Source organism: Pongo abelii, chromosome 22 (genome assembly GCF_028885655.2).
Source record: "Pongo abelii isolate AG06213 chromosome 22, NHGRI_mPonAbe1-v2.0_pri, whole genome shotgun sequence".
NCBI lineage: Eukaryota > Metazoa > Chordata > Mammalia > Primates > Hominidae > Pongo > Pongo abelii.
Genome location: NC_072007.2, coordinates 56686430 through 56708721, shown reverse-complemented (window position 1 = coordinate 56708721; position 22292 = coordinate 56686430). Strand labels below are relative to the sequence as shown.

General features: G+C 49.3%; 2 protein-coding genes across 4 annotated transcripts in view; one reads left to right on the top strand and one right to left on the bottom strand.

Annotated features, from left to right (window-relative positions):
• Positions 1–2219: 2219 nt before the first annotated feature.
• On the bottom strand, positions 2220–11888 carry YBEY (ybeY metalloendoribonuclease). Its single transcript, XM_002830817.6, is given in 6 exon segments — positions 2220–2407; positions 3743–3811; positions 6364–6492; positions 10854–11107; positions 11239–11366; positions 11368–11888. Coding segments are annotated over 6 exon segments (1197 nt in total). The 3' UTR covers positions 2220–2311.
• Positions 11412–22292, top strand: part of MCM3AP (minichromosome maintenance complex component 3 associated protein) — a 48350-nt gene continuing 37469 nt past the window's right edge. The window contains exons 1-7 of one of the 3 annotated variants that reach the window (XM_009234076.4): positions 11412–11442; positions 12565–13891; positions 14124–14347; positions 17403–17481; positions 17841–17985; positions 20253–20443; positions 21966–22105. In XM_009234076.4, the coding sequence (XP_009232351.4) occupies positions 12673–13891; positions 14124–14347; positions 17403–17481; positions 17841–17985; positions 20253–20443; positions 21966–22105 (1998 nt within the window). In that variant the 5' untranslated portion in view covers positions 11412–11442; positions 12565–12672. Of the gene's footprint in view, positions 11443–12018; positions 12180–12564; positions 13892–14123; positions 14348–17402; positions 17482–17840; positions 17986–20252; positions 20444–21965; positions 22106–22292 lie in introns of those variants that run through there. The other 2 variants (XM_009234075.4, XM_009234074.4) reach the window with 2 other exon arrangements.

The following is a 22292-nucleotide window of genomic DNA, read 5'->3' as shown; positions in this document are numbered from 1 at the left end:
CTGCACTCCAGCCTAGGCAACAGAGTGAGACTCTACCTCAAAAAAACAAAACGGGCTGGGCATGGTGGCTACGCCTATAATCCCAGCACTTTGGGAGGCCAAGGTGGGCGGATCACGAGGTCAGGAGATGGAGACCATCCTGGCTAACATGGTGAAACCCTGTTTCTACTAAAAATACAAAAAATTAGCCAGATGTGGTGGCGGGTGCCTGTAGTCCCAGCTACTCGGGAGGCTGAGGCAGGAGAATAGCCCGAACCTGGGAGGCAGAAGTTGCAGTCAGCCGAAATCATGCCACTGCACTCCAGCCTGGGCAACAGAGCGAGACTGTCTCAAAAACAAAACAAAACAAAAAAACAGAACAGGGTCGTGTTCAATAATACATATAAATACTTCCAACCAATAATACCTCCAAATCAAAAAAAAGAAAAACCAATATAAAGGACAGAAGACACAAGCAGTCCCTTACAGCAGAGGGGATGAAGAGAGAGGCTGGGTGCAGTGGCTCATGCCTGTAATCCCAGCACTTTGGGAGGCTGAGGCGGGTGGATCATGAGGTCAGAAGATCGAGACCATCCTGGCCAACATGGTGAAACCCTGTCTGCTAAAAATAAAAATAAATAAATAATAAAAATTAGCTGGGCATGGTGGTACACACCTGTAGTCCCAGCTACTCAGGAGGCTGAGACAAGAGAATCGCTTGAACTCGGGAGGCGGAGGTTGCAGTCAGCCAAAATCATGCCACTGCACTCCAGCCTGGGCCACAGAGCAAGACTACGTCTCCAAAAAAAAAAAAAAAAAAAAAAAAAAAGATGAAGAGATAAGACTCACTGATGGTGGGGACACAGGGCAGCCCCAGTGCACATCGGAGACCCTGTCCAAGAGAGGGCTGGGACCACCTAGGCTGCGTCTGGGCCCCAGGGTCACTGGCTGTGGGCTTCTGGGGGCACTAGTGGCCCAGCCCTGCAGTAGTGTCTGGGCACTACACAGTAAAGCCAGACCCCCACGTCCTCAGCCCCCAGGAATTCCCAAGAAGCCCTGAGCGCCCCAGGATGTGAACAGAGGCTCCTGGGGCTCGGTTCTAACAGCAAACAAGAACCTCCAAAATCCCACCCACGGCTGGCAGGTCTCCAGGCCCCTCAGTCTCTTTTAAGGGCTCTTGAATGTGATTCCCGACTGTGTGCTCTTGTTAAAGCTTGGATTGGCCAGGCGCGGTGGCTCACGCCTGTAATCTCAGCACTTTGGGAGGCCGAGGCGGGCGGATCACGAGGTCAGGAGATCGAGACCATCTTGGCTAACACGGTGAAACCCCGTCTCTACTAAAAATACAAAAAATTAGCCGGGCGAGGTGGAGGGCGCCTGTAGTCCCAGCTACTCGGAAGGCGGAGGCAGGAGAATGGCGTGAACCCCGGGGGGCGGTGCCTGCAGTGAGCTGAGATCGCGCCCCTGCACTCAGGCCTGGGCGTCAGAGCGAGACTGTCTCAAAAAAAAAAAAAAAAAAAAAAAAATCTTGGATTAAAGCTGACTCCATTTTCTATTTTCACGAGTACTGTTTCGACATTAAGTTTCACAGTAAACAGAACGCTCTCCATCCAAGGGCGCGGTGGTGCAGCGACTTCAGGAACAGAGGGGCCTGGCTCGTGTTCCCAAGGGGACAAGTCCAGGCTAAGACAGGACGCAAGTCCAGTGGGAAGGCATTTTCATGTCCCTAAATCATTTCATAGGACAAACAGATGATCAGAATTGTAGTAGCCCCAGGCTTTAGAACTCACGAAGGTCTCTGGGGTGCTGCTCGGAGGCCTGGCCGTGGCCCTGGCTAGAGCGGTGTCCGGGGCCGGGAGGCCGGTTCGGGAGGCCCCAGGAAACCAGCGCTCGCGACGCGCTGCCCTGATGAAGAGGCGTGCGCTGGCGCTGAAACTCCAGGGTTTACTCGAATATTCGAATACTCAGGAGGTAAAGCAGGAAATACTGACACAAGCCTTTTCTACGGAAGGACGGGCTGCGGCACCCAAGCCCCTCGAGCCCCTTCCTCTCCGGGGGCGCAGGCTCCGGGCAGGGACCCCCCAGAAGGGCGAGAGGCGAGCGCTGCGCGGTGCTCCCGGGCGGGGGCCACGCGTTCCCTGAACTCCAGACGCCCTCTCGATGCCACGGCTCAGAACCGTTTCATTTACAATAATGAAAAATACCCGATGTGCCGCGAAGGAAATGAGAGGAGGTTCCCGTTGTACATTCATTCGTTATTTATTTGTGTGCGACCCCGGCTCCCCGCAGCCTCCACCCCTCCCCCGTCCCGCTTTCAGAAGGAACGCGGCCCTCAGCTCCCTCCGAAGAGGCCCCGGGTCAGGGGCTGCAGCCGGGTCCCCGTGCGTCGGCCCAGCTCGTCCAGCACCGCCTTCTCCTTCTGGAACATCTGGAAGGAAGGAAGCGCGCTGGCCCTCCCCAGGGAAGGTGTCCGCGCCCCACTCTCAGGGGTCACCTCCTCGGGACGCCCCTCCCACAGGGTTTGGGGGAACCCGGCCGCCTGCGCGGCTTTAGCTCAGGCCGAAAGGGCGGGACCCGGCTCCTGGCAGCTTCACCAGAACCTGAGCTCAGCGAGTGCACGAACCGCCACAGGCTGGGAGAATAAGCGGGGCCTCGGAGGGGAGGGGGAGGAAGGAAGGGGGACACGGGAGGGGGGAGGGGAGGGAGGAGGAGGGGAGGAGGGTGCGGGAGGGGGAGGGGAGGAGGGCTTGCTGCAACCGCCGCCTCCTGGGTTCAAGCGATTCTCCTGCCTCAGCCTCCCTTGTAGCTGGGATTACAGGTGCCCACGACCATGCCCGGCTAATTTTTGTATTTTTAGTAGAGACGGGGTTTCACCATGTTGGCCAGACTGGTGTTGAACTCCTGACCTCAAGTGATCCACCCTCCTCGGCCTCCCAAAGTGCTGGGATTACAGGCGTGTGCCACTGCGCCTGGCCAACTTTTTCTTTTTCTTTTTGAGACGGACTTTCACTCTTGTTGCCCAGGCTGGAGTGCAATGACGTGATCTCTCAGCTAACCACAACCTCCGCCTCCTGGGTTCAAACAATTCTCCTGCCTCAGCCTCCTGAGTAGCTGGGATTACAGGGCATGAACCATCAGGCCCAGCTAATTTTGTATTTTTAGTAGAGACAGGGTTTCTCCATGTTGGTCAGGCTGATCGCGAACTCCCAACCTCAGTTGATCCGCCCACCTCGGCCTCCCAAAGTGTTGGGATTACAGGCGTGAGCCACTGCGCCCGGCCAGACTTTTTCTTTTTTTAATGAAAAAGGTTTTTCATGACTTTCAGAGAAGCAGTTTGCTCGCCAACACAGGATTGTGTGCGTGTTAACCATGTGGACCGGAGCCCACGTGGGCCTCCGTAGAGGGAGCTGGTGGGCCTGGAGGAAACCAACCTGGAACTCACTTCATGCAGAGCTCCTGCCTCCGCCCTGGGTCTGGCCTAGTCTCTAGCTGATGGGACCTTTTTGACCAAACGCCACTTGCTAGCGTCAGCTGTGGCTCTCGGCCTCTGCACTCAGACCGCTTTCCTTAGTGAACACATTCAGCTGGAAGTATTTGGGGAGCCCGGTGTTGAAAGCAAACATCTGTGTCATTTTTACAAGGGCAGGTCTGACGTCCAGTTCCTGTGGGGGCGGTCAGGATGGAGGGTGGGGGATGGCAGGGGTCTGGGGGAGCCTCCTTCCCCCACGCACCCCCTCGGTAGTGGGATGGATGGGCTCCTTACCTGCTGCCACTCTGCCTCTGTGCTGTGTGTGAAGCCCAGCAAGTGACAGAGTCCGTGGGTGGCCGTCACCTGTCAGAATAATTTTAAACCGGCTCAGAGGATGACCCCTCGGGAACCTGCCCCTTCAGGGACACCCCAGGGCCATAGGCTGCTCTTGGTATGTGGCTGCAGGACCCCAGAGTTGCTGTGAGACCCCTGGGCAGGAATTACAGGCACTCAGCTTCAGTTCCCTTCCATCTAAAATGGAAAGCAAGCAAGCCCCTTTCAGACTCTTTAGTTAATGTGGATTACTGTCTGGGCCAGCACTGTGCTGGGGAGGGGCCCCCAGGATGGAACTGTCCAGCCGCAGGAGCAATGGGCAAGGGGGGGGTGGAATATGAAGAAGTGAGGAGGGGTGGGTGCCACAGGGTGGGGGGGCAGTGGGGCACCAGCCAGGGGTGGCCTCCCTGCCCTAAGAGGCATGAGGCAAGCGCACAGCCCACACCCCAGGCCCAGCCCCCAGTCAGAGGATGGGGCCTCCAGTGCCCCCTGATTTTACCGAACACTCTGGGTAGAGCTTTGGTGCACAGGCAGCACAGGGAGTGGAGGAGAGGTATGAAGGCAGAGGCGGAGGGAGGTGCAGCTGCTGGTGAGTCAGGAAGAGGAGGAGGAGGAGGACGGAAGGCCTGTGGACCCTGAGCAGGCACAGCACCAAGGGGGCTTATGGAGTCACATGGGCCATAGGGGTAGCACTCCCCTGGGGTTTGGGTAGAGGGAGGTCTGGGAGGTGGGTATCCTCGGGGCTGGCGTGAGGTGCCTGGAGACATGGAGGACAAGGCGGGGTAGATGGAGAGTGCAGCTGAGAGCCAGCCCTGAGCAGAGCTGGTCTGGCCTGTGGCTACGAGGATGGGGTCCTGGGGTGGTGGGCTGGCCCTCCCCTCAGGGTAATAGGGAGCCCCATGGAGAGGGCTCTGGGCCCAAGGAAGAAATGCCAAGGGCAGACCAGGGAACAGAATCTTAGGAGGTTTGGGGAAAATGGAAGCAGATGTCCACATCCCCCCGACAGTTGCTGGCCACAGAGATCCCAGGGCTAAATCTCAGGATGGGCCACTTCCTGTCACTCTCAGAAACTCCCTCTTCCCCAGCAGGGTGTGCATGGTGGGCAAGTCCCACCCAGGTCTGGAGGGAGCAGTTGGGGCCCAGGTTCCTGTGTGGCCGTCCCACCCTTTCACACTGGGTCTGGCTGGGAAGCTCTGCCTCAAGCCACACGGATGCACTTGGATCCAAAAGGACAATTCAGGGCATGGCTGTTCAGCCAAAGGAGGCCAAGTTAAGTATGATTCACTCATACACGGCTTTTCAGAATACTTTTTTTTTTTTTTTGGCATCAAGCTGCTGAAACCACCTGTGCACAGATGATGACAGTGAGAGAAGTCTGGCATGACTGACTCCATCTCAGTCCTGGGCACAGGTCAAGCTAACCACGGGAGGAATTTAATCTAGAGTTTAACTTGCGTGGCTGACTCCACCTCAATTCTAGCCTCACAGGCTGGCTGTCCCCACTCAGTCCTGGGCACAGGCCAAGCTAACCACGGGAGGAATTTAATCTAGAGTTTAACTTTAAATCAAGAATACTAATCATCCCTCCCTAAAACGAATCCCCTCCTTGCTCAGGACCGAAACCACCTCTGTAAAGCTTGTGAAGGGCTACAAGATTAGGATGATGGGAGGGGCCTGAATTCTGCTCAGATGTAGGTGTCCTGAGGAGAACCAGCCAGCAGGCCTTGCTTCCCCAGCTTGCCTTGCTGTAATTCCTTGCTGCTCAGGACTCGTGCAGCCAGAGGTCAATGAAATTTGTGACTGCCCCAATTGCTCCCCAATAAGATAACGTCAATAGTAGAACCTAAGAATGGTCTTTCGGGATGTTTTTCAGACTTTTGAGTTCTGGCAACCTACAGACTCCACCTGGACCTGAGACTCATGACTCAGCTGATCCTGTGGCTCCACCCAGAGGTGGACTCAGGGGACAAAAATCATTTACACCCCATGGTCCATCTGCAACCAATCAGCAGCACGCATTCCCTAGCCCCTGCCTGCCAAATTGCCCGTAAAAACCCTAGCCTCTGAGTTCTCTGGGAGATTGATTTGAATAATAACTCCAGTCTTTCTGCTTGGCTAGCTCTGTGTTAAACTCTTTCTCTACTGCAATACCACAGTCTCAGCGAATTGGTTTTGTCTGTGCAGTGGGCAGGAAGAACCCATAGGCGGATTACACTGAGGAGAAACACATCTGGAAGGTGGTGGAGGCTCCAACTTCTGTACTTCTGGCAGCTCAGAAAGAAGCTGATCCAGCAGGTCTGTGTTAGCTCAACATAGTCTGCTCTACTCCAGAGATAAAAGCTGAGAAGGCTTCTCTGGGAGCTTCTGTGTTTTCACAGCATGTTCTCTCCCTCCTTCAACTGTGGCATGAGGCATGCAGTCCCTACCCAGCCTGGGTGCTCCTCACACCCTGCTTACAGGTTCTTCCCCAGTAGCCCTTACGGTACCCACGGACACACATGGATGCAGGGTTATGATCTTGACCCCTTTGCAAGGCCCATGTTCCATGAGCCAGGTTATATGATTTCAGCATCCCCGCTTACAGTCAGGACATCATTGTAATCTTCATTTTCTTGACACTGATGGAAGATATACTCCACTCCTAGGAAAATGTCTCCCAAATTGTAGTCATCTGGAAAATCAGGCTGGGGAAATTCACCTGCTTTCAGATGCTAAAAAATGAGGAAATGCAGACTTAGAGAACAGGAATCGTAACCCAACCACAGGTTGACAGTTTTCATCCTGGTTATTCCCAAGGCAAATAAGCACTTGATCTCTGACCAAATCACTTTTTTTTTTGCAACGGAGCTTCACTCTTGTTGCCCAGGCTGCAGTGGAATGGCGCGGTCTCGGCTCACTACAACCTCTGCCTCCCGGGTTCAAGTGATTCTCCTGTCTCAGCCTCCTGAGTAGCTGGGATTACAGGTGCATGCCACCATGCCCAGCTGATTTTTGTATTTCTTTTTTCTTTTTTTTTTTTTTTTGAGACAGAGTTTCGCTCTTGTTGCCCAGGCTGGAGTGTCCGCCTCCCGGGTTCAAGCGATTCTCCTGCCTCAGCCTCCTGAGTAGCTGGGACTACAAGCACGCACCAGCACGCCCGGCTAATTTTGTATTTTTAGTAGAGACTGGGTTTCTCCATGTTGGTCAGGCTGGTCTCAAACTCCCAACCTCAGGTGATCCACCTGCCTTGGCCTCCCAAAGTGCTGGGATTACAGGCGTGAGCCACTGCGCCTGGCCTAATTTTTGTATTTTTTAGTAGAGATGGGGTTTCATCATATGGGTCAGGCTGGTCTCGAACTCCTGACCTCAGGTGATCTGTCTGCCTCGGCCTCCCAGAGTGCTGGGATTACAGGCATGAGCCACTGCGCCAGCCACCCAAATCACTCTTAAGCTGCATGTCTAAGGCCAGAGTAGCAGCTGGGCCTGTGGCGGGTGGGTTGCCCAGCCAACTGTACACAAGTGCCCTAAATTGTTTCCATTGTGAAAATTGTCAGAATAGCCAGGCGTGGTGGCTCACACCTGTAATCCCAGCACTTTGGGAGGCCGAGGCGGGCAGATCAAGAGGTCAGGGGTTTGACACCAGCCTGACCAACATAGTGAAACCCCGTCTCTACTAAAAATACAAAAATTAGCCAGTTGTGATGGCACATGCCTGTAACCCCAGCTACTCGGGAGGCTGAGGCAGGAGAATCGCTTGAACCCGGGAGGCGGAGGTTGCAGTGAGCCCCTAGACTGCGCCATTGCACTTCAGCCTGGCTGACAGAGCAAGACTCCGTCTCAAAAAAAAAAGGAAGTTGTCAGAATAAAAATGGAGCCATTAGGGTTATACAAACAAATAAAAAAACCTGACAAATAGAGCTGGGGAAAGCTATGAAGAGAAGATTCTCATACTTTCATGCCTGATAACAAAAACTGTCACTAAAGACGGCAAAAACTGCAACAAAGGCTATGACAACCTTACACACACACAAAACTGCAACCTTGCACAAAGGCTATGACAACCCTAAACACACACAAAACTGCAACCTTGCACAAAGGCTCTGACAACCTTAAACACACACAAAACTGCAACCTTGCACAAAGGCTCTGACAACCTTACACACACAGAAAACTGCAACCTTGCACAAAGGCTATGACAACCTTACACGCACACAGAAACTTCTGCAAGGATAATCTGCCCAGCAACTGCCTGTCTAACCTTGGACGGACATTAACCTTGTTATTGATCTTTGTAACCAATTTAACCTTGTTATTGATCTTTGTAACCAATTTAACCTTGTTATTGATCTTTGTAACCAATTTAACCTTGTTATTGATCTTTGTAACCAAGGATCATTATCTCAAAACAATTACGTTTTTTTCCTTTAAAAACCTTTGCCAGGCGGGGCTCTGGCTCACGCCTGTAATCCCAGCACTTTGGAAGGCAGAGGCGGGTAGATCACCTGAGGTCAGGAGTTCTAGACCAGCTTGGCCAACACAGTGAAACCTTGACTTTACTAAAAATACAAAAAAAAAAAAAAAAAAAAAAAATTAGCCAGATGTGGTGGTGGGCGCCTGTAATCCCAGCTACTTGGGAGGCTGAAGCAGGAGAATCGCTTGAACCTGAGAGGTGGAGGTTGCAGTGGGCCGAGATTGTGCCACTGCACTCCAGCCTGGGTGACAGAGCAAGCCTCCATCTCAAAAAACAAAACAAAACAAAAAAACACCTTTGCCTTCCTTTACCTCCCTGAATATGCACACAGTCTACTATGGCATGTGGCATGTGTATTTTCACTGCAATGCTCTATCCTAAATAAACATCCTTTATCCCAAATAAACATCCTTTTCTTTAAAAGCCTGTTTATTCTTTAGGTTGATATCACCTTGTCAAATGGCTTTTCATTTCTTTCATCCCTAATGCAGAATCACACAGATCCACAACTTCTACAGAGTTAAATCATCACATGGACACGACTGTATATTCCTGTTCTTTCCACTTGATATTTTGTCCTAAAGAGTCTTTCACATTTTCCACATAAAGACTATAAAGACCAGTACACTTAGTTAAGGACTGTTCACACTAAGCCAGTCACCTATGGCTGGATATTTGGGATGCTCCTTTTATTTTCCTATTACAGAAAATGCTAACTTTTTTTTGAAACAGGGTGTCACTCTGTGGCCCAGGGTGGAGTGCAGAGGTGCAATCTTGGCTCACTGCAGCCTCAGTTTCTTGAGCTCAGGCGATCCTCTCACCTTAGTCTCCTGAGTAGCTGGGACTACAGGTTTGCACACCACCATGCCCGGCTAATTGTTGTTTTTATTTTTTGTAGAAACAAAGTTTGACTATGTTGCCCAGACTGGTCTTGAACTCCTGGGCTCAAGCGATCCTCCCACCCTAGCTTCCCAAAGTGCTGGGATTATAGGCCCAGCCAATAAATTAACATTTTAATACATTTTTACATGATTCAGCATTTTATTTTCTTCTTTTTTTTTTTTTTTCTTTTTGAGACGGAGTCTCGCTCTGTTGCCAGGCTGGAGTGCAGTGGTGCAATCTCAGCTCACTGCAACCTCCGACTCCCTGGTTCAAGAGATTTTCCTGCCTCAGCCTCCCAAGTAGCTGGGATTACAGGCAAATGCCACCACGCCCAGCTAACTTTTTTTGTATTTTTAGTAGAGACGGGGTTTCACCATGTTGGCCAGGATGGTCTTGAACTCCTGACATCGTGATCCACCTACCTCGGCCTTCCAAAGTGCTGGGATTACAGGCGTGAGCTGCTGCGCCCGGCCTCTTCTGTCTTTTGGTTTATTGTCTTGGGTGTGTCACTACAGGACTAAAGGATACGTGTGTTTGAAATGCTCTTGGAGTAGATTTGCCAAGTTGCGTTCCCAAAGGATTGCTCCAATTCCTGCTGCTACAATGTGGGAAGCCTTGAATGAAGTCATGTACAGAATGTAGATAATAACCTGACTGCTATTACATCGAGTTTGTTGGAAATATTTACCCCAGTCTATTTTCAGTGTTGTTTTAATTTTTCCAATGTGCACATATTCATTAACGAATCCCACTTAAAATTGCAAAAATATTGCAGAAGCACTTTGCTTCTCTCTTCTAATTCACTGAGAGCATTAGGAGGGGAAGGGGGTGGATGCTAGTCACGTTTTTCTTTTCTTTTTTTTTTCCTGAGACAGAGTTTTGCTCTTCTTGCCCAGGCTGGAGTGCAATGGTGTGATCTCGGCTCACTGCAACCTCCATCTCTGGGGTTCAAGCGATTCTCCTGCCTCAGCCTCCCAGGTAGCTAGGATTATAGGTGCCCCCCACCGCCCACACCACCACACCCAGCTAATTTTTTGTGTTTTTAGTAGAGGCAGGGTTTCACCATGTTGGCCAGGCTGATCTCGAACTCCTGACCTCAGGTGAACCACCCGCCTCGGGCTCCCAAAGTGCTGGGATTACAGGTATGAGCCCTCGCGTTCGGCTATCACCTTTCTTTTTCCTGCTGGCTTACCAGTGTAATTGTGGACTCTGGATGACGGGCATTGATCAGTGGAGGCTGAATATACTGCTCTCTCTACTTCTGTGTATATTTGAAAATTTTCAAAATTAAAGTTAAAAATCATGTCTGTAATATATATACTTATAGGAATCACGGAGCCTAGCCTACAATATAATTAATACAGGAAATTTAGGCCAGGCGCTGTGGCTCATGCCTGTAATCCCAACACTTTGGGAAGCTGAGGCAGGCAGATCACCTGAGATCAGGAGTTCAGGAGCAGCCTGGCCAACATGGTAAAACCCCCGTCTACTAAAAATACTGAAAAAAAAAATTAGCCAGGTGTGGTGACCAGCATCTGTAGTCCCACATACTGGGGAAGCTGAGGCAAAAGAGTCACTTGAACCAGGAAGGGAGGTTGCAGTGAGCCGAGATCGCACCACTGCACTCAAGCCTGGGTGACAGAGCAAGACTCCGTCTCAATTAAAAAAAAAACGACAGGAAATTTACTCTGGGAAGGTGGGCTAGACAAGAAGAGCAACACTTTTTTTTTTTTTTTTTACCTCATGAAATGGAAAAGAAAGCACATCGGTTGGGACATTTCTATCTCTGTAGATTCTATTAATGTGCTGAATATTCTTGTTGTCAACACAGATGATCCCCAGGTCAAATTTCTGCACTCCTAAAATCCTCCTTACAATCTCGATCTTACTGCGAAGTGGTGCTCTCCTGATGGGGATGACTCGCTGCAGATTTCTAATCACCAAACTCATTTCACGAAGAATAACCAGCCCTTTAAAAATGTTTGCAACGGAACCTGGGGTTAAAGTAAAGAGAAGACCAATCAGTACAAGTGATAATACAGTCTGTAAAAATACACATGCACACGCAATCAAATCACTTTATTTGGTGGAACTGACTGAAAATCTTAAGGGAATTTACATTTACCACAAGGAGGATGCAACAACGAGGGGCTATGGAAAGACGCCGCGATATCAGGCCAGAAGGACTCCAGGCGGGCGGAGCGGAAAGAGCGGTTCCCAGAGAAAAGGGGGCGGGTGCGCGGTGCGCGCGGACGCGGCGGGGTGCGGGGAGGGGCAACGGCTGGGGAGGGAAGGGGCTGGAATGCGGGAGGGACAGGAGAGGGGACAGGTAAGCGTTGGGGGCCGGGTCCTCTGGGGTCTGGGGCGCCCGCAGACCCACGGGGGTGAAGGCGACGCTCTCGCTTGGGAGACTAAAAACCCGCCCGGACGTACCGGTGTCCGGACCCGGCAAAGGGCGCGAGAGCGGGCGGACCCGCCCGACCGGAAGCCCCGTCGCCGAGCGGGTTGGGGAGAGCGGAACCGGATCGCAGCGGGCGGGGCGGAACCCGGTAGTGCTGAGCGAACCGGAAGTCGGTCCGCGGCGTTTTCTGCCCGCGATGCGCAGCGCTGAGTGTCGCAGCAGCAGCCTGTGCTTGCGCCTCTAGTCCTTCCGAGGGGCCAGAGGGCAGCGCCGGCCTCGGGGTCCTGGGGCGAGGCGGTGAGCGTGGGGGCTGGGCCGGCGCCGGGGGCGCCGTTTCCTTCCCCCACGCAGCTCCGCGCGCCCGGCCTCCACATCGTCGTTAGCGGAGCGTTGCGGCGCCGGCGACCCCTGGCGAGCCCGGGGCGGGACAGTGGCCAGGCCGGCCTGGGCCCGGCGCGCGACCTCCGCCGTTTCGGGCTGTGCTGGGTGGAAGATTAGGCTCCCCGGGCACGCCGTCCCCGCCGGGAGGCCTCAGCTTCGTGGCAGCGCCCTCGCCCTTCCAGCCCGCTCGAGGGTGGTCGCCAGGGCGCGATAAAGGAATGTGAGAAAGTGCTTAGCGCTCCAGCCGCTCCGAGGGAAGCCAGGTGAGAGGAGATCCCGAAACGGTAAGGTTTTGACAGCGTTACATTGAATTCTCCGGCTGTAGAGATTGGAGGAAGTCAGGAGAAATTCGTCTCTAAGTTGTAAGGTGGAACAGCATTCGTTTTCTTACTGCCAATGGAGGTTTTTCATGAATTTACTCAGTAAAAAGATTCGGCTTTTTTTTTTTTTTAATCTTAAAGGATAACGCTTTAAATCTCTGCAACAAAGTAATTATTTGTACCACTCTCTACCCCACCCTCCAACAAAATAACCTATTGGCTCTCAGAAAATAATAACTCTTTGCCTGCCTTTGAAATAGTTATCCTTTTAGTATGACAGTGTTCAAAAATTCTTTTCTTAGTCTTGTAGCAGAACATAGCTATGATGATCTGAATTTTTGTCTTTCAGCTTGTTCTAAAGACGAAGGGGAACTCCCTAGTGCTACAGGCTGTTTCAGGAGGCCGATTAATTTTGTACACGTAATACTTAATTACCTTCTAATAATTGGAGCAGAAGATGAACCCAACTAATCCTTTCAGTGGGCAGCAGCCTAGTGCTTTTTCAGCGTCTTCTAGTAATGTAGGAACACTTCCATCTAAGCCGCCATTTCGATTTGGTCAACCTTCTCTTTTTGGACAAAACAGTACCTTATCTGGGAAGAGCTCGGGATTTCCACAGGTATCCAGCTTTCCAGCGTCTTCTGGAGTAAGTCATTCCTCTTCAGTGCAAACATTAGGGTTCACCCAAACCTCAAGTGTTGGACCCTTTTCTGGACTTGAGCACACTTCCACCTTTGTGGCTACCTCTGGGCCTTCAAGTTCATCTGTGCTGGGAAACCCGGGATTTAGTTTTAAATCACCCACCAGTGTTGGGGCTTTCCCAAGCACTTCTGCTTTTGGACAAGAAGCTGGAGAAATAGTGAACTCTGGTTTTGGGAAAACAGAATTCAGCTTTAAACCTCTGGAAAATGCGGTGTTCAAACCAATACCGGGGGCTGAATCTGAGCCAGAGAAAACCCAGAGCCAAATTGCTTCTGGGTTTTTCACATTTTCCCACCCAATTAGTAGTGCACCTGGAGGCCTGGCCCCTTTCTCTTTTCCTCAAGTAACAAGTAGTTCAGCTACCAATTCAAATTTTACCTTTTCAAAACCTGTTAGTAGTAATAATTCATTATCTGCCTTTACCCCTGCTTTGTCAAACCAAAATGTAGAGGAAGAGAAGAGAGGACCTAAATCAATATTTGGAAGTTCTAATAATAGCTTCAGTAGCTTCCCTGTATCATCTGCGGTTTTGGGCGAACCTTTCCAGGCTAGCAAAGCAGGTATCAGGCAGGGGTGTGAAGAAGCTGTTTCCCAGGTGGAACCGCTTCCCAGCCTAATGAAAGGACTGAAAAGGAAGGAGGACCAGGATCGCTCCCCAAGGAGACATGGTCACGAGACAGCAGAAGATTCGGATCCTCTGTCCCGGGGCGATCATCCTCCAGACAAACGACCTGTCCGCCTGAATCGACCCCGGGGAGGTACTTTATTTGGTCGGACGATACAGGATGTTTTCAAAAGCAATAAGGAAGTAGGTCGTCTGGGCAACAAGGAGGCCAAAAAGGAAATTGGCTTTGTTGAGTCTGCAGAAAGTGACCACATGACTATCCCAGGAGGGAGTCAGTCTGTCCTGGCACCTTCCCGGATTCCAGGTGTGAATAAAGAAGAAGAAACTGAAAGTAGAGAGAAGAAAGAAGGTGAGCTCTGAAAATGTAGCACATAGAGTAAATCCTGCTGGCAGGTTTTCAATACGTTTCTCTGGGCGTTAGCTTGATTTTTCAGATAAATCTCCCATAAACATTAGGGATTCTAACATGTCATATGGAGCAGGTCTTACATCTGTGAAAATTTCCTCTGCTTTGACACAGTTGGTGCCTCCTGTTGTTGGAAACATCTGATGGTTTAAGTGTCCATTCTCTGAACCCCTAGATTCTCTAAGAGGAACTCCGGCGCGTCAGAGTAACAGAAGTGAGAGCACAGACAGTCTCGGGGGCTTGTCTCCCTCTGAAGTCACAGCCATCCAGTGCAAGAACATCCCCGACTACCTCAACGACAGGACCATTCTGGAGAACCATTTCGGCAAAATTGCTAAAGTGCAGCGCATCTTTACCAGGCGCAGCAAAAAGCTTGCAGTGGTACATTTCTTTGATCATGTGAGTACTCCCATCTTGCCATTTGTTACCCTAGATTTGAACCTTGTCACTTTAAAACCTGTTTTTTTTTTTTTTTTTTTGGTCCATCAGTTGTTTGCTTACTATAATATAGGAAAGTACTCAAATATCTTATTAGCATAGGCTGGGATAGCACTATTTATTTCATAACTTAGTGTATTCTAGGTCCCTACAGAATATAGTATTCTAGAAATGCTGGGAGCGTTGTTCCCATGAAGTGAAATTCTTCTGAAAGGCTTTAGAAATTCAGAAATTCTTCCGAAAGGCTCTAACCACATAGTACTTTTGGAAGTTGAGTTTTTTGTTTTTGTTTTTGTTTTATTTGGTCATAGAAGATGATCACTGTAAACGTTCAAACAATACAGAAAAAGTGAAATTGGCCTGGCATGGTGGCTCACGCTTGTAATCCCAGCACTTGGGGAGGCCGAGGTGGGCGGATCATGAGGTCAGGAGATCCAGACCATCCTGGCTAACACGGTGAAACCCCATCTCTACTAAAAATACAAAAAATTAGCCGGGTGTGGTGGCTCGCGCCTGTAATCCCAGCTACTCGGGAGGCTGAGGCAGGAGAATTGCTTGAATCCGGGAGGCGGCAGTTGCGGTGAGCCGAGTTCGTGCCACTGTACTCCAGTCTGGGTGACAGAGCCAGACTCCGTCTCAAAAAAAAAAAAAAAAAAAGAAAAAGTGAAATTCCCCTTGTCATTCTATCCTCTAGAGATAACTACTTTGAAGCTCTGGGTTTGTATCCTGACTTTAAATGTATGCATAATACTTTCTTTTTATTTATTTATTTTTTTGAGATGGAGTCTTGCTCTGTCTTCCAGGCTGGAGTGCAGTGGCATGATCTCGGCTCACTGCAAGCTCCACCTGCCGGGTTCACGCCATTCTCCTGCCTCAGTCTCTGGAGTAGCTGGGACTACAGGCGCCCGCCACCACACCTGGCTAATTTTTTTGTATTTTTAGTAGAGACGGGCTTTCACTGTGTTAGCCAGGATGGTCTCCATCTCCTGACCTCATGATCTGCCTGCCTCGGCCTCCCAAAGTGCTGGGATTACAGGTGTGAGCCACCGCGCCCGGCCTAAATGTATGCATAATATGTAAATAGGTGCAGTGAACGTGGACTGCTCATGTTATATAGCTTTATATCTTCACTGTTTTTTCTGAGTATTCTCATGGACAAAATTACGTTCTATAGGAATTTATAAAGTATAAATTTATAAAGTGAATGATACTACATTGAGTGGATGGACCGACCACGTTTTGTTGATTCATCTATTGGCCGACACGGGTTGTTTCTACTTTTTGGCTATTGTGAATAATGTTCATTGGCATATGACTTATCTGAGTCCCTGCTTTCAGTTTTTTGGGGTATATTCTTAGGATTGGAATTGCTGGGTCATATGGTAATCCTAATTTGTTTTTAGTTTTAATTTTTTTAATTAAAAAAAGTTTTTATTTTAAATTTGTACAGATGGGGTCTTACTATGTTGCTCAGGCAGGTCTCAAACTCCTGGCCTCAAGCTGTCCTCCTGCCTTAGCCTCCCAAAGTGTTGGGATTACAGACCTGAGTCATTGTACCAGCTCTCATTTTTGTTGTTGTTGTTGTTGTTGTTTTTGAGACGGGACCTCGCTCTGTCGCCCAGGGTGTAGTGTAGTGGCACAGTCTTGGCTCACTTCAACCTTTACCTTTCCGGTTCAAGCGATTCTCCTCCCTCAGCCTCCCAAGTAGCTGGGATTGTGTGTGCACCACCATGCCTGGCTAATTTTGTATTTTTAGTGGAGATGGGGTTTCACCACGTTGGCCAGGCTGGTCTCGAACTCCCGACCTCAGTGATCCATGCACCTTGGCCTCCCAAAGTGCTGGGATTACAGGCGTGAGCCACCATGCCTGGCCTTGTTTTTATTATTTATTACTATTATTTATTTTATTATCATTTTATTATTTATTTTTTTTTGAGATGAAGTTTCACTATGTGGCCCAGGCTGGTCCTAAACTTCTGGGCCCAAGTGATCCTCCCACCTCCACCTCCCAAAGTGCTCGGATATCAGGCATGAGCCACCGTGCCCAGCCCCCCTTTTGTTTTTACAGTTATATTTTGCCTATTGCAATGTGCTTATTTTCCCAGCTGAACCTTAAATATTTTATGACATAACTAATATGTAAATAGGTTGCTTTTATAAACAATTCATTGATACAGACAAAACTGAACATCTTCACCTCTCCTGTTACTCAGGAGCAGTCCAGTTAACTAGTGTGGTGTGTATTTTTCTAGACATTTTTATGAGTCTATCTACAGGGAGACTAACGTGCTTGGTTTTGTGTGTGTTTTCTGTGGTAAGTGGCATCCCATGTGTGTTATTCTGCAGCTCCCTTTTGTGCTTAATTGTGACTTCGCAAACTTTCTGTTTCTGTATATGTGATAAGCTGGTGAGAATCATCTCACCAAATGCCAACAAGGCCAAGTTTGTGAGTTCTATGAAGCAAAGTTGTTAATTTAAAAAAAAGGGGCCGGGCGCGGTGGCTCACGCCTGTAATCCCAGCACTTTGGGAGGCCGAGGTGGACGGATCACCTGAGGTTAGGAGATCAAGACCATCCCAGCTAACACGGTGAAACCCCGTCTTTACTACAAATACAAAAAATTAGCCAGGTGTGGTGGCGGATGCCAGTAGTCCCAGCTACTCAGGAGGCTGAGGCAGGAGAATGCATGAACCCTGGAGGTGGAGCTTTGCAGTAAGCCGAGATCTCACCACCGCACTCCAGCCTGGAAGACAGAGCGAGACTCTGTCTCAAAAAAAAAAGGGGGAAAGAGCAAATACATGCTTGTGAGACAGGTAAGGGAGATGAATACTGCTGCTGCCACAGCCAGAGACCATGCAGTCAGCAGACGTGTGAGTGGAGAAATCACTGTCGTGCAAAGGACAGGGGCTCCTGGTGCCTTTGAATGGTCTCTTGTGCTTACTGCATTTGAGTTTTCAATCCCATTTCCTTTGGTTTCCTGATACACTCACACTTGGCGGTCGTGGACTGTTTTCCAGGCATCTGCAGCCCTGGCTAGAAAGAAGGGGAAAAGTTTGCATAAAGACATGGCTATCTTTTGGCACAGGAAGAAAATAAGTGAGTTTTCAATTATTCTTTTCACTTTTTAAAAAAATTATTTTTGTTTATTTAATAGAGACGAGATCTCGCTGTGTTGCCCAGTCTGATCTTGGGATTACAGGCATGAGCCATTGTGCACAACCCTCTTTTCAGTTTCTCATGCTCTTGGTCCAAACCCTTTGAGCATGAACCCTTTCCCCAGCCAGTGGAGGAGGCTGGCTCTGAGTGGATTTGCATCTCACAGTTATTTCCTTGGGCTCTTCTCTAACCTCCTGTGACAATGAAAATAATATTACTTTCTTAGAAACAGAGTGAAAAAATCCAGTACCAGGTGATCTGTGATTGCATAAACTCTTTTCTGCCTCCTATGTCCACAGGCCCCAATAAGAAACCCTTTTCCCTGAAGGAGAAGAAACCAGGTGACGGTGAAGTCAGCCCGAGCACAGAGGATGCACCCTTTCAGCACTCCCCTCTTGGCAAGGCCGCAGGGAGGGCTGGTGCTAGCAGCCTCCTGAATAAAAGGTGGGATCGGTCCCTCCTAATGACCTTATTCGGGAAGGACCAGGAAATAGCGCCCTACAGCGACACCTGAGTCAGGGTGCAAGACTATGGGGAGTGGTGAGGAGACAAAAGCCAGTTGCCAGGGATGGTTGTGGGTGGAGGGGCAGGGGCTCTGCCCTTCCTGCAAGCATGGGCCATGAGGAGGTGGGTCTGTGTGGGGTTGGTGGTCCCAGCCAGAAGAGAGAATTTTCTGACACTGGTAACTGCCAGTTGCAGAGATGGTGGAGAGCAGTGATTCTGTCCTGTCTTGTTCTCACATACCCTAGGGCCAACGTTGCTGAGAAAGCCTTCCTTTGGAGCTGGCCTTTTTTTCTTGTTTCTATCTTGGCATTTTCTGTGGGGGAATCTCATCACACGGTTGTTATAGCTGGTGTAGACCTTTCAGCTGCAGCTACAGGAGATACAGGGGAGGCTGCTCACTTAGGACAGCAGAACTTCTGTCCTTGCACAGAGTGCCTGCTCTGTGGGACACACGCAGGCTGGCGCCCTGTGGCAGGTCGCTGCTTGCCTCACAGGATTGTAGTAGCAAATCTTGCTCATCTAACTTGTCCTGAATCCCACTGCAGTTAAGTGCAGTTCACTTGACATATAAATGTATGAGCAATAACTTTTTCCCTCAAGACGTTTAACTGGCTGTAATAAACCATGCATTCCTTTTTTTTTGAGACAGTCTCACTTGTTGCCCAGGTTGGAGTTCAGTGGTGCGATCTTGGCTCACTGCAACCTCTGCCTCCTGGGTTTAAGAAATTCTCCTGCCTTAGCCTCCCTAGTAGCTAAGATTACAGGTGCGCTCCACCATGCCCAGCTATTATTTTTGTATTTTTAGTAGAGATGGGGTTTCACCATGTTGGCCAGGCTGGTCTCGAACTCCTGACTAGAGATGCATGCCCGGCCAAACCATGCGTTTCTAATAATCACTTTCAGCAGTTTCCAGCATGACTTTTTTTTTTTTTTTTTTCCCCTAAAGAGCTGTCTCCTGGCCAGGCGCAGTGGCTCATGCCTGTAATCCCAGCACTTTGGGAGGCCAAGGCGGGCAGATCACGAGGTCAGGAGATTGAGACCATCCTGGCTAACATGGTGAAACCCCGTCTCTACTAAAAATACAAAAAATTAGCCGGGCATGGTGGCGGGTGCCTGTAGTCCCAGCTACTCGCGAGGCGGAGTCAGGAGAATGGCGTGAACCTGGGAGGCGGAGCTTGCGGTGAACCGAGATTGCGCCACTGCGCTCCAGACTGGGTGACAGAGCGAGACTCCAATCTCAAAAAAAAAAAAAAAAAAAAGAAAAAAGGCTGTCTCCTAAAGGAAGGGCAGCATGACTTTTTGCAGGTGCAGCTTATCACAGTGAAGCAGACACGGTCGGCCCGTGTTAGTTGTGTTAGCCAGCATGCGATGTGAAGTGCCCTGGCTACCTTGTCTGTCTGGGGAACTCTGTTCTCAAAGGCTTTTGCTTTTCACACCAGGCCTACTTTGACAGATCTCCGGCTGAATCCATCTTTTCATCTTTTGGCCAATGTATTTCCCTCACTTTCCGTTTTGTGATGAGCAGTTTAGTTGCTCAAGTTCAGAAAATGATGAAAGCTAGAAGATGGGGAAGCTGAGAGAGAATGCCTGATCCCTTTTAGTATGTCTTTCTACCAAAATAACTTCTCTTTCAAAACATGTAGGCATAATATTTCCTTATGATATTAAAGATTTTTTTCATGCTGAGTTTATTTCTTTGAGATAGAAATCAGTAAGTGTTCATTTTAGCTGTTTAAATGAGCCTATCTTTTTTTTTTTTTTTCCGGTGGGTGGTAAGTTAGAGCCTCACTCTGTCACCCAGGCTGGAGAGCAGCAGTGTAATCTCAGCCCACTGCAACCTCCGCCTGCTAGGCTCAAGCAATCCTCTCACCCCAGCCTCCCGAGTAGCTGGGACTACAGGCACATGCCACCATGCCTGGCTAATTTTTAAATTTTCTGTAGAGATGAGGTCTCCCTATGTTGCCCAGGCTATTTTGTTTTTCAAAAGTATGAAATATTTCAAAATTATATTAAAGTCAGTGAATAATGTGAATAACGCTTTTGTGCTCATTACCATCTTTATCAAAACTCATCTTATTTCAGTGCTTGTAGTTTCTCAGCTTTAGAGGACCAGAAAATCTTGAAAGATGAGGGGACGTGTTCAGAAACGAAAATGCTCTAAAGGCCGTCCTCATACGAGGGCCCTCAGTGTGGTGTTTACTTTATAGCTCCCCAGTGAAGAAGCCAAGTCTTCTAAAGGCCCACCAATTCGAGGGAGACTCTTTTGACTCAGCCTCCGAGGGCTCCGAGGGCCTCGGGCCATGTGTGCTCTCCCTCAGTACCCTGATAGGCACTGTGGCTGAGACATCCAAGGAGAAGTACCGCTTGCTTGACCAGAGGGACAGGATCATGCGGCAAGGTATGGCACTTGGTGGCAGAGGTTCTAGGGGCCTGGTGAGGTCGTCATCTTGGGTGCCAGCAGGGCGGGAGCAGCTCCTTTCCACTGGGCTCTATTGCTGTTGAGTCTTAGAGCCTCTGATGTGCTGTGTCTGATCTTCATAGTCAGCCAGTCTTCTTGGAGTGAGTGTTGTGTGTATGTGTACATAAATGTGCAAATATGTTTGCTAATGTATGTATAAAATAGTAGTGGGAGGATGCAAAAGAATAGGCTCCTGTCTGTAGAGGGAGCGGGATTCTGAAGGGCAGAGGTTATGGTGGAGTGCTCCATCTTGGACAGGGCATCCTTACACTGTTACGATGTTGAACTGTGTGAATGTATTACCTGCTAAAAAGCAAGTATTCCATTAATACTAAAAATATATGCAGGGACCAAAAATAAAAGTAAAAAACACAGGTACTTCTCTTTGCCAATTTTTTTCTCTTAAATTTCATCCGGGCTGGGCGTGGTGGCTCACGCCCGTAATCCCAGCACTTTGGGAGCCTGAGGCATGTGGACCACCTGAGGTCAGGAGTTCAAGACTAGCCTGGCCAACATGGCAAAACCCCTATCTCTACAATAAACAAATAAATAATAAATAAGCAAGCTGGGTGCGGTGGTGTGCACCTGTAGTCCCAGCTACCTGGGAGGCTGAGGCAGGAGAATCACTTGAACTGGCGAGGCGGAGGTTACAGTGAGCCGAGATTGTGCCATTGCACTCCAGCCTGGACGACAGCGTGAGATTCTGCCTAAAAAAAAAAAAAAAAAAAGCTGGGCGTGGTGGCTCACGCCTGTAATCCCAGCACTTTAGGAGGTCGAGGCTGGTGGATCACCTGAGGTCAGGAGTTCGAGACCAGCCTGACCAACATGGAAAAACCCCGTCTCTACTAAAAAGACAAAATCAGCCGGGCATGGTGGCACATGCCTGTAATCCCAGCTACTTGGGAGGCTGAGGCAGGAGAACGGCTTGAACCCAGGAGGCTGAGGTTGTGGTGAGCTGAGACTGTGCCATTGTACTCCAGCCTGGGCAACAAGAGCGAAACTCCATCTCAAAAAAAAAAAAAAAAAAATCAGCTATAGGAGTTTCCTTTTTTTAAAAGCCGTGGATAATTTGCATAATCACCATGTTTCCTTAATATAGTAACATATAGTAATAAAAGCTGCCATCATACATCGTATCATTGATATGGTGATTTTTATATCACCTAATACCTAAATAAAATTATTATTAGGTATTAGAATTTTTCTTTTTTTTTTTTTTTTTCCTTGAGATGAAGTCTTGCTCTGTTACCCATGCTGGAGTACAGTGGCGCAACCTTGGCTCACTGCAATGTCCGCCTCCCGGGTTCAAGTGATTCTCTTGCCTCAGCCTCCCGAATAGCTTCTTTTGTAATGTGTGTGTGTGTTTTAAGTTTTAATTTCTTTTTATTATTATGAGAATACACTTCTGTAGGTTCGTGCTAACCATGTGTTACATTCTTACCTTTTACTGGACGTAATTTAGCTCGGGTGAAGAGAACCGATCTGGACAAAGCGAGGACTTTTGTTGGCACCTGCCTGGATATGTGTCCTGAGAAGGAGAGGTACATGCGGGAGACCCGTAGCCAGCTGAGCGTGTTTGAAGTCGTCCCGGGGACTGACCAGGTAGAGCCCTGCATCTCCCCATGGAGTGTGGGCAGGGGACGGGGCTGCTTTTGTCGTTTCTGTACATACTTGATTTGGGTGTTTGTTTTAGATGTTGTTGGGTATTTGTGCTATTAACAGTCATATAGAGCTGTTTTGCATTGTGAGATGTTCACTCTGTAATTGGTACCTATACATGATAAGGTAT